The sequence below is a fragment of the Phyllobates terribilis genome, unplaced genomic scaffold (genome assembly GCF_046119375.1).
Source record: "Phyllobates terribilis strain yellow unplaced genomic scaffold, ASM4611937v1 Scaffold_1__5_contigs__length_1240528914, whole genome shotgun sequence".
NCBI classification, from domain to species: domain Eukaryota; kingdom Metazoa; phylum Chordata; class Amphibia; order Anura; family Dendrobatidae; genus Phyllobates; species Phyllobates terribilis.
In genome coordinates, this window is record NW_027362761.1 from 264,809,042 (window position 1) to 264,822,666 (window position 13,625).

Below are 13,625 nucleotides of genomic sequence, written 5' to 3' on the forward strand. Positions count from 1 at the left end.
TTTTTCTCCCAAGTGTTCATCCTGCAATGTTTGCTGTTGTAGTTTGTACATTGTCTTAGTGTCTGCTCAGTGCTGGACTCTGCAGCACCATCTTCTGGCATTCTTTAAGTAGTGCAATTAAAATGTGTGTACTATGTTCTGTTTATGTTGTGCTTGGCTATAATACTGACTTATAATACCTCAAAGCAGAAAAGCATTGCCTTAAAGGAAAAATGTTAGCGGGTCCCTTACTGTGTTAGGTTTTCTCTGTATAGAAGATGCACCACAGGAAAAATGCTCTTCCTGCTGCCATTTCTACTGCGGAGAATCTGACTGCACCAGGTGATGATAACACAAGACTCCTCGCTACAACAAACCATCAATCACCATATTAGTTGTCACTTTCTCATCACGTCCTGTTATTGCCATATTTGTTACTGATAATCCACCTTAAAATAAATGGTAAAAATATATCTGACAAACAATTGCTGTGTTTGTGGACTCACATGCAGCCTCTTGTTTTATTGCAAGTTAAAAAAAATAAAAACTTTAGATTTGTTGCCATTGGCAAAGCATTACATTTTATTTATCTTACTTTTATATCGCCATTAATTCCACAGCGCTTTACAGACATTATCAGCACTGTCCCCATTGGGGCTCACAATCTAGAGTCCCTATCAGTAGGTCTTTGGAGTGTGGGAGCAAACCGGAGAACCCGGAGGAAACCCACGCAAACATGGGGAGAACATAATATTAATTTATTTTGCAGTGCACTATACAGTTGAGTAATTTTTATTCAGCCGATGCAGATTTGGTTTCACATTGTTTTGCAGCAGATTTCACAGAATACATTGCAAAGGGTAAACTCCACAATGTAAACTTGCAAGATTTAATAAAAATAATTATTATTATGCTTTGCTTATATAGTGCCATCATATTCAGCTCTTTACAGATGTTATCATCACTGTCCCCATTGGAGCTCAAAATCTACATTCCCTATCAGTATGTCTTTGGAGGGTGGGAGGAAACAAAGAACACGGAGAAAACCCGCACAAACATGGGGAGAACATACAAACTCCTTGCAGACAGTCCCCTAGGTGGGATGTGAAGCCAGGACCCCAGCACTGCAAAGCAACAGTGCTAACCGCTGAGCCACCGTGCTGCCTAATTGTTATAAAATTCAAAATCTGCAACACTTTTATTTTCACACTGACTTTCCACACTGTGTGTAGCTTAGATATGGAAAACACCGTTCACTTGGATTGAAACTTGCTGCAAAATCCACACCAAGAAACTAAGCGTTTGGGTCAAATCTGTATGGGACTTGCTGCATTGTGCCAGCCTGCATTACAAAGTCCAGACCCTTAATCTTCCAGCATTAGGAGCTGGCTCACAATTGGCACCTTGTTTGCTCCAGTGTGGAAAGTGTAGTGCATAGGCAAGTACTGTGGAGCAGAAACTCTTCCACTGGGTCATTAAAGGGCTATTCTCATCTTGGATACCTCTAGCACAGGATAGATATAGGTATCCCCTCTAACAACCAGAAAAGTTCTTAGGAACAGTGTAGAGTTGCTTAGTACTTTTAGTGAAGCTACAATTAGGCTCTATTTTACTTGTACAATCTATTATCTTTCATTTCCACCATGTCAAGCAGGGATAAAGGATTTGGTGGCTTTCGATTGATTTACTGGCAGGTAGTGCCGAAGAATTCCTGCCCCCATAGGCATTACTTGAAGTTCACCAATTTTGACAAGTCCACCCTAATTAAAAAAGGTTACATAGAGATGTGTTTTTTAAGCTTTGTATAGAGACAGACATGAAATGCCTTCTTACAATGTAGAAACACTGCGAGAAGTCAAGTGCTATGGAAAAATGAGGAGCTGATGTTCCTAATACAGGTTTGTCCCGGTGTCGTCTTCCCACATGCATCTGACGTTGTCTGTCATGACCTTGTGTCCCACCGTGCTGCTGACTATAAGGTTATCGACCACCTGGAGCCGTCTGACTGTAGCGTAATAACGATATTAGGAGCGATCTCGGTCAGGCTATCTGCATTTTGCCTGTCTGGATAGGCCATACGCTAGCTTTATATGTTATTTTTCCCAGGCAAGACTTGTAGAGTATTTTGTAGCAGTCTGCTGTGCAGTTATTCATCATATATATAAATATATGGACACGGGGTAGAGCCAGGCCGCGCTTCTCTCCCCTCACAGTCCCCCTCCTTTTTCTGTCTTTTATCCTGTACTTTCCTTTCTGCATCTCTGCCCTGCACTTCCCTCCCCCCCCTGTGTCTGTGAGTGATGAGGCCAGGCACAGATCCAAGTCCCCCATTAGCAGCTCCCTGCTCTGTTGTGGATGGAACATGTGCTGCAGCAGCTTCTCACCAATTGGTTGCAGAGCAGCACATAAAGCACAGCAGTGGAGCAGGGGAGCACTACCTACTCAGTTTAACTGCCTCACTGCCGCTTATGGCTGGCAAATGCTTCAAACTGCCATTTCTAAGGGTTTGGATGGAAACATTGCCACATACTTACTGTAAATAGGAGTCTCTGAGCAGGTCATTGTGCTCATGCTTATCATAGCAAGCCAGGGATAATTTTACTATAATACGTTGTGCTGCTTTATGGATGGAATGGCAACATTTAGCGCTGACTTTGCATATTTTACAGTCTCCGCACCGCCTGAACCTGCTTTCCCAGTCCTCCGTGTTTTCATGGTATTCATACTCTGCATGATTTTCTGGGTTGTTGGTGATAAATAATATTTACCATACAATTACCGTTCCTCTTGCACTAAACTACTTATCTACTCCTTTTCAGTCATTATTTATTTGGTGCAGATAACTATCCAGAGATGTAATTCCCAATCTGTCAGTCTTTGGCCATTGCATATGGCAGCGCAAAGTGAAAATATTCAGCTCTGTGTCACAGATGACCTAATCCATAGAGTTGACATATTAGAGGGAAGAGGCAGCCCTCCGAGTTTGTTACAAAAGGTGTACGAGTCCAACATGTGGTACATGTTAGTGTTTGGGAGCATCCGCCACTAGGTTTGCACCCAGATAAATGCTTCTCTTGCCAGGATCTGAAGTACGCTTACTTATGTACTGATCCAATCCGACTACTGCATCCATCTGTATCTCTGACAAAAGGTGATTAAACTGAGCCTCCTCTATGCAGTTCACAGCGTAGAACACTGTATAAGTGTGAACCCGACCTGATCTGCAACTGTGGCACCGTAATGATGTCATGGAGTCTGTTTTGGAAAAAAATGTTTGTGTTCACACCTGCCATAATTTGGACGAATTTTAAACTAAGTCTACCTATTTGTTTTTTCTTTTACATGATATGTACTACCTGGCATGAAGTTTTCTACTAATTAGATTTCAGTGCACAGTGGCAGGCTCCCTGTCAGTGAGTCCCTGCCCCTCTGCCTGCCTCCAGTCTGTGAATGACCTTCCTCCAGTGTTTGAGATCTCAGCAGTGACCTGTCAATCAAAAACTGGAGGCAGGCGGAGGGGCCGGGAATCACATATAGGGGGGAGAAGACCCAGTGTACTGTCCGGCCCCTGTGCACCCAAGTGTAATAGCAGAGAACTTCACATGGTGATTACAGAAGAACAACAAAGCGGATTTCTTCATTAAAAGATATCCATGTAATCAGTGTTACAGCCATGTCTTTACATTACAGAATCGTGCTGACAGGTTCTCTTTAATTTGCATTTGTGGAATGCATGTTGAACTGTGCTCAGGCAATGTTTTCTATATGTATTCTTCAACCCATGCAGTGATTTGCACGACTCAATCATGCTAGTTATTAATGCAGTGCTGCCTGAGGGACTTGTTGATCACAAGCATCCAATATTGACCATCAGCCTTGTCCTTTGTGTACATGTATTTCTCAAGAATCTCTGAATCTCTTGATATTAAGTAATGTAGATGGTGGGATATTCAAAGTCTTTGCAATTTTGTGTTAAGGGTCATTTCTCTGAAATTCTTCCACACTTTTTCGATGCAGTTGTTCAGATTTGTGAATCTCTGACCATCTTTGTTTTTGAGAGACTCTGCCTATCTAGTTTAAAATGTTTTGCTTCCGTCAATTTCTAGATGATTTAATTTAGACATGTCATGCAAAATAGAAAAATGTCTATTCTTTCACCTTCTGTTCTATGTTCGGATGTGAATAACATATGGCTATAAGATTTCCAGATCATTGCATTCTTGTTTTCTTTACATTTTACACAGCGTCCCAACTTTCTTGAAATTGTGGTTTTGTATGGAGGATTCTTGTGTGTATGTATATACAGTAAAACCTCTTCAGCCTCTCTCCTCTTTGAGAAGTTCATCCTCTTGTAAAGACCAGATTTTCTTTTCCATTCCATCATATACAGTACAGACCAAAAGTTTGGACACACCTTCTCATTTAAAGATTTTTCTGTATTTTCTTGACTATGAAAATTGTACATTCACACTGAAGGCATCAAAACTATGAATTAACACATGTGGAATTATATACTTAACAAAACAGTGTGAAACAACTGAAAATATGTCTTATATTCTAGCTTCTTCAAAGTAGCCACCTTTTGCTTTGATTACTGCTTTGCACACTCTTGGCATTCTCTTGATGAGCTGCAAGAGGTAGTCACTGGAAATGGTCTTCCAACAATCTTGAAGGAGTTCCCAGAGATGCTTAGCACTTGTTGGTCCTTTTGCCTTCACTCTGCGGTCCAGCTCACCCCAAACCATCTCGATTGGGTTCAGGTCTGGAGACTGTGGAGGCCAGGTCATCTGGCATAGCACCCCATCACTCTCCTTCTTGGTCAAATAGCCCTTACACAGCCTGGAGGTGTGTTTGGGGTCATTGTCCTGTTGAAAAATAAATGATGATCCAACTAAACGCAAACCGGATGGAATAGCATGCCGCTGCAAGATGCTGTGGTAGCCATGCTGGTTCAGTATGCCTTCAATTTTGAGTAAATCCCGAACAGTGTCACCAGCAAAGCACCCCCACACCATCACACCTCCTTCTCCATCCTTCACGGTGGGAACCAGGCATGTAGAGTCCATCCGTTCACCTTTTCTGCGTCGGTGGTTGGAACCAAAGATCTCAAATTTGGACTCATCAGACCAAAGCAGAGATTTCCACTGGTCTAATGTCCATTCCTTGTGTTCTTTAGCCCAAACCAGTCTCTTCTGCTTGTTGCCTGTCCTTAGCAGTGGTTTCCTAGCAGCTATTTTACCATGAAGGCCTGCTGCACAAAGTCTCCTCTTAACAGTTGTTGTAGAGATGTGTCTACTGCTAGAACTCTGTGTGGCATTGACCTGGTCTCTAATCTGAGCTGCTGTTAACCTGCGATTTCTGAGGCTGGTGACTTGGATAAACTTATCCTCAGAAGCAGAGGTGACTCTTGGTCTTCCTTTCCTGGGGCGGTCCTCATGTGAGCCAGTTTCTTTGTAGCGCTTGATGGTTTTGCAACTGCACTTGGGGACACTTTCAAAGTTTTTCCAATTTTTCGGACTGACTAACCTTCATTTCTTAAAGTAATGATGGCCACTCGTTTTTCTTTACTTAGCTGCTTTTTTCTTGCCATAATACAAATTCTAACAGTCTATTCAGTAGGACTATCAGCTGTGTATCCATCAGACTTCTGCACAACACAACTGATGGTTCCAACCCCATTTATAAGGCAAGAAATCCCACTTATTAAACCTGACAGGGCACACCTGTGAAGTGAAAACCATTTCCGGTGACTACGTCTTGAAGCTCATCAAGAGAATGCCAAAGAGTGTGCAAAGCAGCCATCAAAGCAAAAGGTGGCTACTTTGAAGAACCTAGAATATAAGACATATTTTCAGTTGTTTCACACTTTTTTGTTAAGTATATAATTCCACATGTGTTAATTCATAGTTTTGATGCCTTCAGTGTGAATGTACAATTTTCTTAGTCATGAAAATACAGAAAAATCTTTATATGAGAAGGTGTGTCCAAACTTTTGGTCTGTACTGTATATTATTGCATCTTGGCCATTTTCTTCTCTAGAAGATCACTTTGTTCTGCATTTTTATTAATTTCCTTCTATCCCCTACTTCCTGACTGCATAAAGTGTAAGATGGATGGAAGTAGAATTTACCCTTATTGAGTGGTCCGTACGCTCTTTAATAGGTAATTAATGAAAAGTGCTTACACATTTATTTGTGCTTCTAAACGTTGGTTCATTGAGTAAAACTCAACAAGGAGTGAATGTTTTATCTGAACAATGACCACTATAGTCATCTGCAGCAAAGTTTTTAGTCCAAGAAAGATTTTTACTGGAAAGAAAGTTCCCAGAAGATTGATCGTCTGTTGATGACATATAACGTGTGGCTAGGTTTATTCACTGTATCAGTCAATATGGATTACATAAAAATTGAGAATTGGTTACATTTCTTTCCCTTTTTTTTTGTGTGGGGACCTTGGGGGCTGAGGGAAACGGAGGAGGCTCTAAGTGGAGTATATAAGCGTCCTTGGATTTTCTTTTCGCAATATTAATATGGACCGATAAGTTACTGAATAAGTATCTATAGGAAGGCATGTCTGGTGGTCTGTCTACATAGGTCAATGATCACAATCAGTAGGACGCTGGTTCCTCAGCTGTCTGGATCGATTATTTTGGCCTATAAATCGGTGCGGTCTGCAGCACATCTCACAATGTAAACTATGTATATGCTGCTGGATAGCATGCCAACGTACCTGTACCTGGGACAGCATGATTGGATTAATGACCCAGAGAAGGGCCCTTAAACAGCTGCTGATTGGCTTATAATGTCACTCAGCAGTTGTTCCCTTGTAGACACTTCTTTGCTATGTTTGTTTGGATTTACTGACATTCGGAGAACTTGATATTGTGGAATAACTGGAAATTGGCATGGAAAACTTTAGTAAGTCGTCATGCACATAAATGTTTCTCTGTTCTCCACTATTTAGAATATTAGTCTGGGTTTATCCCCCATGCTGTAGATTTCCCTGGTATAAACAAACAGGTTTTTAATTACAAGGTTGTCACTATAGACATGCCTTATTCACTGTGTGCATTTTCTTTTTCTACTTTGTAAAAAATTGCCATCAAGTAGGAGATTGTGAGGAGGGAGCAAGCTAACTGGCAGCTCGGGCCAAGTGTCTAAGGAACCTTATAATGTCTGCTGGCAGAATTTGTCAGTGGTGCTACGGAATATGTTGACGCTGTGAAAATAAAAATTATTATTAATTGTGGCTCCAATCAGCTTTCAAACGTTAAAGGATAAATTGTGGATGAAACTAAACGACCCGTTCACCTCCTGGCAGATATCTGCTGCTGACATTGTCAGGTCAAAAGACCCCATCTGGAAATGTAGTGTTGCATATAATGCATGGGTGACTCGAGACTGCCAGAGCGGGAGGGACTCGAACACAGTGGCTCTTCATTCTGGTGCTTAAAGAGGATATATAGATAATAATGAGTGGGTCCCCAGCATTCTAGTGACTTTTTGATAGTTTGTGATTATGGCGCTTCCATTCAGTTCCCAGATTACTGCCGTGCTGCATGCAGGTGGATATAATGGATATTCTAATATAGCAGCATTGCATGAAGGTGTATCTCTCCATTGTACAGTTGCTTCTAGGAAAGGGTTTGCAGCAGGGGGTGTTTTTGGTTCAGATGTAGATAGATCAGGCCCTTTGGGACAGGTTCACTTTACATAAATCTCGCCTAGTTATTGCATAATAAGTTATGTAACTCTGGAACGTACAACATTCAGTAAATGGAAACCTTGTGTAGAACTGGTCTGCGTTCTACTAATACCTGAGCCTGCAGGCATGAAAATAAGCATTAACATAAATCCACATTTTTAATTAGCTGACCTGGAATTGCCTCATCCCCAACTTTTAATGTGACTTTTTACCATTTGACTAGCTGAAGCACCAGCACCCAAAATATATGTATTCCTCCACATTTCTATCCTATTTGTAAGTACAATCTGATCTGGACCCCACTTCTCTGCTCACATCTGTACTTCTGTAGTTCTCCTGTCACAGGAGCAGAACACAGTATTTTAAGGCGGGCTGCATCTGTCACAGGTTTGATACCACCTACAGATCTCACCACAGTCCTCTATGAAACAGTTTCTCACTTCCAAATAATTGAGGGGGGGTATGAGTCAGTATGATTTGTACCTAAGGTTTTCTAAAGCAGAAACCACTGTAGCTGTGTGGATCTAAGCTTGTAAGTTTTATGTGTAATTTTCAGCTTTTCACCCATCCCAGTAAGGTCAAAAAGAGGTATTTTGCTTCTGTTAAAATACATGTATGATATATTAAGTATCAAACTTTTTACACCGCTCTAAATGCAAAACTTTGTCTGTCTTTTGCAGTGCAAGAAGAGGGGCTGTGGGACAACGGTCTGTCCTATGAATGTCGGACACTACTTTTTAAGGCCATTCACAACCTACTAGAGAGGTAATCAGATATTACATTATGGTGCTGCAAGCATTTAGGGTTTCTTGAGTTTTCATTTATTAGAATACACTGACAATTTGTCACACTATATATATTTTAGTTATGTCATAAATAACCTAATGGAGATATATTTGTAGTGTTTGGCTTGTTGGCTGTATGGGACATGGCATCCTGTTGAATCTACTTTTTTTTTCTCCTCCTTCTCTAGGTGTTTGCTTGATAAAAGTTTTGTGCGGATTGGAAAATGGTTTGTGAAGCCCAGCGAAAGAGAGGAAAAATCTATCTCAAAGAGGTAACCATTTTATATTCTTCTCAGATTGTATCACTTCTTCATTCGATCTAAAAGTGCTATGTAAAGGAAAGCTATAAGGATTCCTTTACACAGCGGATTTTTGTAGAGTATTTGCCTTCAATCCTTAGCAGAAATTCAAGGCTTATCCACGGATTTCTGTGGTGGATTTGGATTTGCAGGTCTGCAGACATGCGGCTGTATAGCATTCCCATAATGGTGATTGGGTGCTGATTGCAGATGCTGCAATCTTTCTGGGACAACTTGAGCGCCTCTGATTCAGTGAGAAGACTGGTCAGTCAGCGACTTTTGTCTATTCAGTGTTGACATGGACCCTTATTATATAGTTTGTCTATTAAAAACAAAAAATATGGGTCACTGTTATGGCCATGTCACCTAGGAAAAAATCAACAGGAGAGAAAGCTCCAATCCCATGTGCTTAGCCTCATAGGTGCTATGATCAGTAATGATTATGGCACATAGATGTGAAAAGAATGGAGAGGGCTTCCTTTTAACACTAGAACTACTGATGGAGTCATTTTGACTCCTTTCGTTTTTTATTTCTCTTCTGTGACTACATTTTTCAGAATTCCGGCTTGAAACTCGGTGACTTTTCCTCAAATATGATGTGAAAAAAGATTTTGTGAGAATAAATAATTTTGGTGAAAAATTTGCGCGTTTTTTTCAAAATTTACCAAGAACTACTGAAGGGAGTCATTTTGACTCCCTACTATATTTTGAGGTCCTTTTGTCACTAAATGTTGCTATAAAGTTTTGTGCATAATTTTTTCACTCTGTCTTATTTACCCTGATGTTCATATAGATGTAGTTCAATTTACATGTCAACTTTTCATATTTTCCTTGTGTTTTACCTGCTTGTATTACTGTGTAATGCTGAACAAACTATCTGATGAGGAGCTAGATGCATTCATTGCGATATTCTATGCTCGTGGAATATCTGGCACGAACCGTCACTCGATTAGCAGTATTTGGTGTAATGACTGGGGAATACCGTTTTGCAAAGCGACAATGTCTAGGGACCGCTTTGTTGAAATTATGAGGTTTCTCAGATTTGATGAGAAATCTACTCGATCGGAGAGACTGCAAATGGACAAGTTTGCTCTATTTTCTACTGTGTGGGACAGGTTTATTGAAAATTGTATTGTGTGTTACAAACCTGGCCCATACATAACGGTGGATGAGCAACTTTTCCCAAGCAAAACTAGGTGTCCATTCACGCAGTACATGCCTTCCAAACCAGATAAATATGGCCACAAATATTGGCTAGCTGTTGATAAGAGGAGCAAATATCTGGCAAATGACTTCCCTTATCTAGGCAAAGATGACACACGCCGTGCTGAGGACCGTTTAGCTGACCATGTGGTAATGAAGTTATTGGACCCGTTTTTGAAAAAAGGTCGCAATGTTACAACCGATAATTATTTTACTTCAGTAAAATTAGCTAAACAGCTAAAAAGCAAAGCAACAACCATCGTGGCAACACTGAACAAGATAAGGCGAGAAGTGCCTAAAGAAATAAAATCCATGAAAGAGGAATTGTGCAACACTAAAGTGTTTAGAAATTAAGACAATTTTACACTTACAGTATATCAAGGAAAGCCCAACAAAAATGTTGTCATTTTGAGTTCCGTCCATCCAGATGTTGTTGCGTCTGATTCCGCTAAAAAAACTCCAGAAACGGTAAAGTTTTACAATGAAACAAAATATGGAGTAGATGTAGTGGATCAGATGGCACGAAAATATACCACACGAACATGCACAAGGAGATGGCCTGTTCATGCATTTGAAAATGCCTTAGACTTTGCGGGTATAAATGCATGGATAATATTCAAGGAGATTACCCACCAAAAAATGTCACGCAAGGCATTTTTGCAAACGCTTGTGAGAGAGTTGAGTGGTCCTTATGTCACAGATAGGGAAAAGGGTTCCACGTCCCAAGTTTCTACATGCTCAGAAGTGATGGTTCAAACAAAATTTTGCCAGATCAAAGAAAAGTGCAAGAAAAATAGATCTGTCGGAAATTGTAAGACTTGTGGTAAGTCTTTGTGTGGGCAATGTACTGCCATAAATCAAAGGCAATGCCTAAAATGCGAAACACCAAATGTTTAGAAGGTGAATTCTGCGCCATATTTTCATTTTTATGCTCCTCCACCTACATTTTCTCTGCTTTTTGTTCTTCAGTTGTTGTTTATATGTGTGCACTTGAATAAAAAAAAAAATGTTTGAAAAACGTCTATTATAATTATTGTTATTTTCTGTAGAAAAATAAGAAAAGCAGAAAAAAAACAATCAAAAGCATTACTGTTGGATCTCACAATAATAATACATTACAAAAAATATAATTATTAATAAATAACCACAAATGAAACTCTAAAAATAAACAAAAACAAGCAAGGAGTCAAAATGACTCCTTTCAGTAGTTCTAGGCGGGGTCACGAGTCCAGTAGTCCTAGTGTTAAGGGAATTTGTCAGTAGGATCAACCCTCATAAGCCGTCTATATGGACATGTAGGTCATATTAAGCTGAATAAAATGATACCTTGATATCTGCGATCTGATGTCTTACTCCAAGGAAATCCACATTTTTTTTAAAGAGAACCTTTCATCAGGGTTATGCATATTAATCTAAGGGTATGGCCATAATGGCGCTGTTATGCTGATTTAATACATACATTCCGCAGCCTGGTTGTTCTAAAATCATTAGACGTTTTGGTGCATTAGGACGGGACTCTGTGTGTAGGGTCTTCGTCTCTGCCGCGGCTCCTCCGCTGCCTCTGGTGTCTTTGTCTTCTTCCTTATTTTAATTTTGCACCTGCGGCATCCTAGGCATGGGTGGTGCTTTCATGGATTGATCTTGCGGTGGGCTTCAGCATGTGCGTGTGCAGATTGAGAACTCTGCTCGTCATTGAGTTGAGATTTTAATCTGCGCATGTATCTGTGCTATTTTACTGAAGACCGTCAAGAGTTCAATCTGCGCAAACACTGGCCGCGGCTAGGCCAGCGCAGGCGCAAAATCTATATAAGAAAGAAGATAAAGACAACAGAGGCAGTGGTGTGGCTGTGGCAGAGCCAAAGACCCTACCCACAGTTCCACCCCAAATCACGGAGACCAAAACTTCTAATGATTTTAAAACAACCAGGCAGAGGATTTCTTCACTGAATGTATGTATTAAATCAATATAACAGCGGCATTATGGCCATACCTTTGATTTAATATGCATAACCCCGATGACAGGTTCTGTTTAATATGTATATTGGCTGTTAAGCTCTATGGATGGGATATAGATCTACCTGAGATTCTGTATTCAGAGCTTATTTTAAATGAACCCCTTTACGACTTTGGGATTTTCTGTTTTTTCATTTTCGTTTTTTGCTCACCTTGTTCACAGAGCCATAGCGTTTTTTATTTTTTGGTCAATATGGCCGTGTGACGGCTTATTTTTTTGCGGGACGAGTTGTACTGTTAAACGCCTTTAATAGTTTTAACATATAGTGTACTGGAAAACGGGAAAAAAATTCCAACTGCGGTGAAATTGCAAAAAAATGCAATTCCACAGTTGTTTTTTTTTTTTCTTTCCACGTTCACTGGATGCTAAAACCATCATTATTCTCCATGTCATTAAGAGTTCGTAGACACCAAACATGTATAGGTTCTTTTTTATTTAAGTGGTGAAAAAAATCCAAAGTTTGCTTTAAAAAAAAAAAAAAAAAAGCACCATTTTTCGGGATCTGGGGCCGGGTGAGGGCTTGTTATTTGCGCGCTGGTCTGACGTTTTTATTGATACCATTTTGGGGTAGATCTGATGTTTTGATCTTCCGTTATTGCATTTTATTGCAATGTTGTGGAGACCAAAAAAAACCCCGTAATTCTGACGTTTGGAATTTTTTTCTCGTTACGCCGTTTACCGATCGGATTAATTCTTTTTTTATATTGATCGGGCAATTCTGATCGCGGCGATACCAAATATGTGTATGTGGGGTTTATTTTTTATTATTTTATTTTGAATGGGGCAAAAAAGGGGTGATTTAAACTTTTTATATATTTTTTTAAATTTTTTAAATATTTTTAACCCCTTAACAGCCTGTGGCGTATTAGTACGCAACAAGGCTGTCACCCCCTGTTCAGCGCGGGCTCCGGCGCTGAGCCCACACTGAACCGGCACATGTCAGCTGATTATTACAGCTGACATGTGCCCGCAACAGCCGTGGGTGGAATCGCGATCCACCCGCGGCTGTTAACATGTTAAATGCTGCTGTCAATCTCTGACAGCGGCATTTAACATCGCCGCGCCGGAAGCGCGTCACTTAGCCCGCCCATCGGTGACCCTGTCACGTGATCGCGGGTCACCGATGCGTGGGCATGACAATCCTGGGTCTGCAGCAGACCCCAGTGGTTGTCATGTAAAGATCGCTATGAGCGCCACCTAGTGGTTGACACTCATAGTACAGGACCATTTCTGCTACATAGAGGTGATCTGTTCATCACCTCTGTGTAGCAGAGGCGATCAGACAAGTGCTGCTTCTAGTCTTTTATAGAGACTATAGAAGCAAGCAAAAAGTTAAAAAATTTTTTTTAAAAAAATATAAAAGTTTAAAGCACCCCCCTTTTGCCCCATTCAAAATAAAATAATAATAAAAAAAACCACATACACATATTTGGTATCGCCGCGTTCAGAATCGCCCGATCTATCAATATAAAAAAAGAATTAATCTGATCGGTAAACAGCGTAACAAGAAAAAAGTTCTAATCGCCAGAATTGCGTTTTTTGGTCGCCGCAACATTGCAACAAAATGCAATAACAGGAGATCAAAACATCGGATTACCCCAAAATGGTATCAATAAAAACTTCAGCTCGGCGTGCAAAAAA

At 40.4% G+C, this 13,625-nt stretch overlaps 1 protein-coding gene across 1 annotated transcript in view; it reads left to right on the forward strand.

Annotated features, from left to right (window-relative positions):
* MED13L (mediator complex subunit 13L) overlaps positions 1–13,625 on the forward strand; it is a 156,414-nt gene that overhangs the window by 98,500 nt on the left and 44,289 nt on the right. The window contains exons 3-4 of the mRNA XM_073672062.1: positions 8,364–8,448; positions 8,657–8,740. Of these exons, the coding sequence (XP_073528163.1) occupies positions 8,364–8,448; positions 8,657–8,740 (169 nt within the window). The remainder of the gene's footprint in view (positions 1–8,363; positions 8,449–8,656; positions 8,741–13,625) is intronic.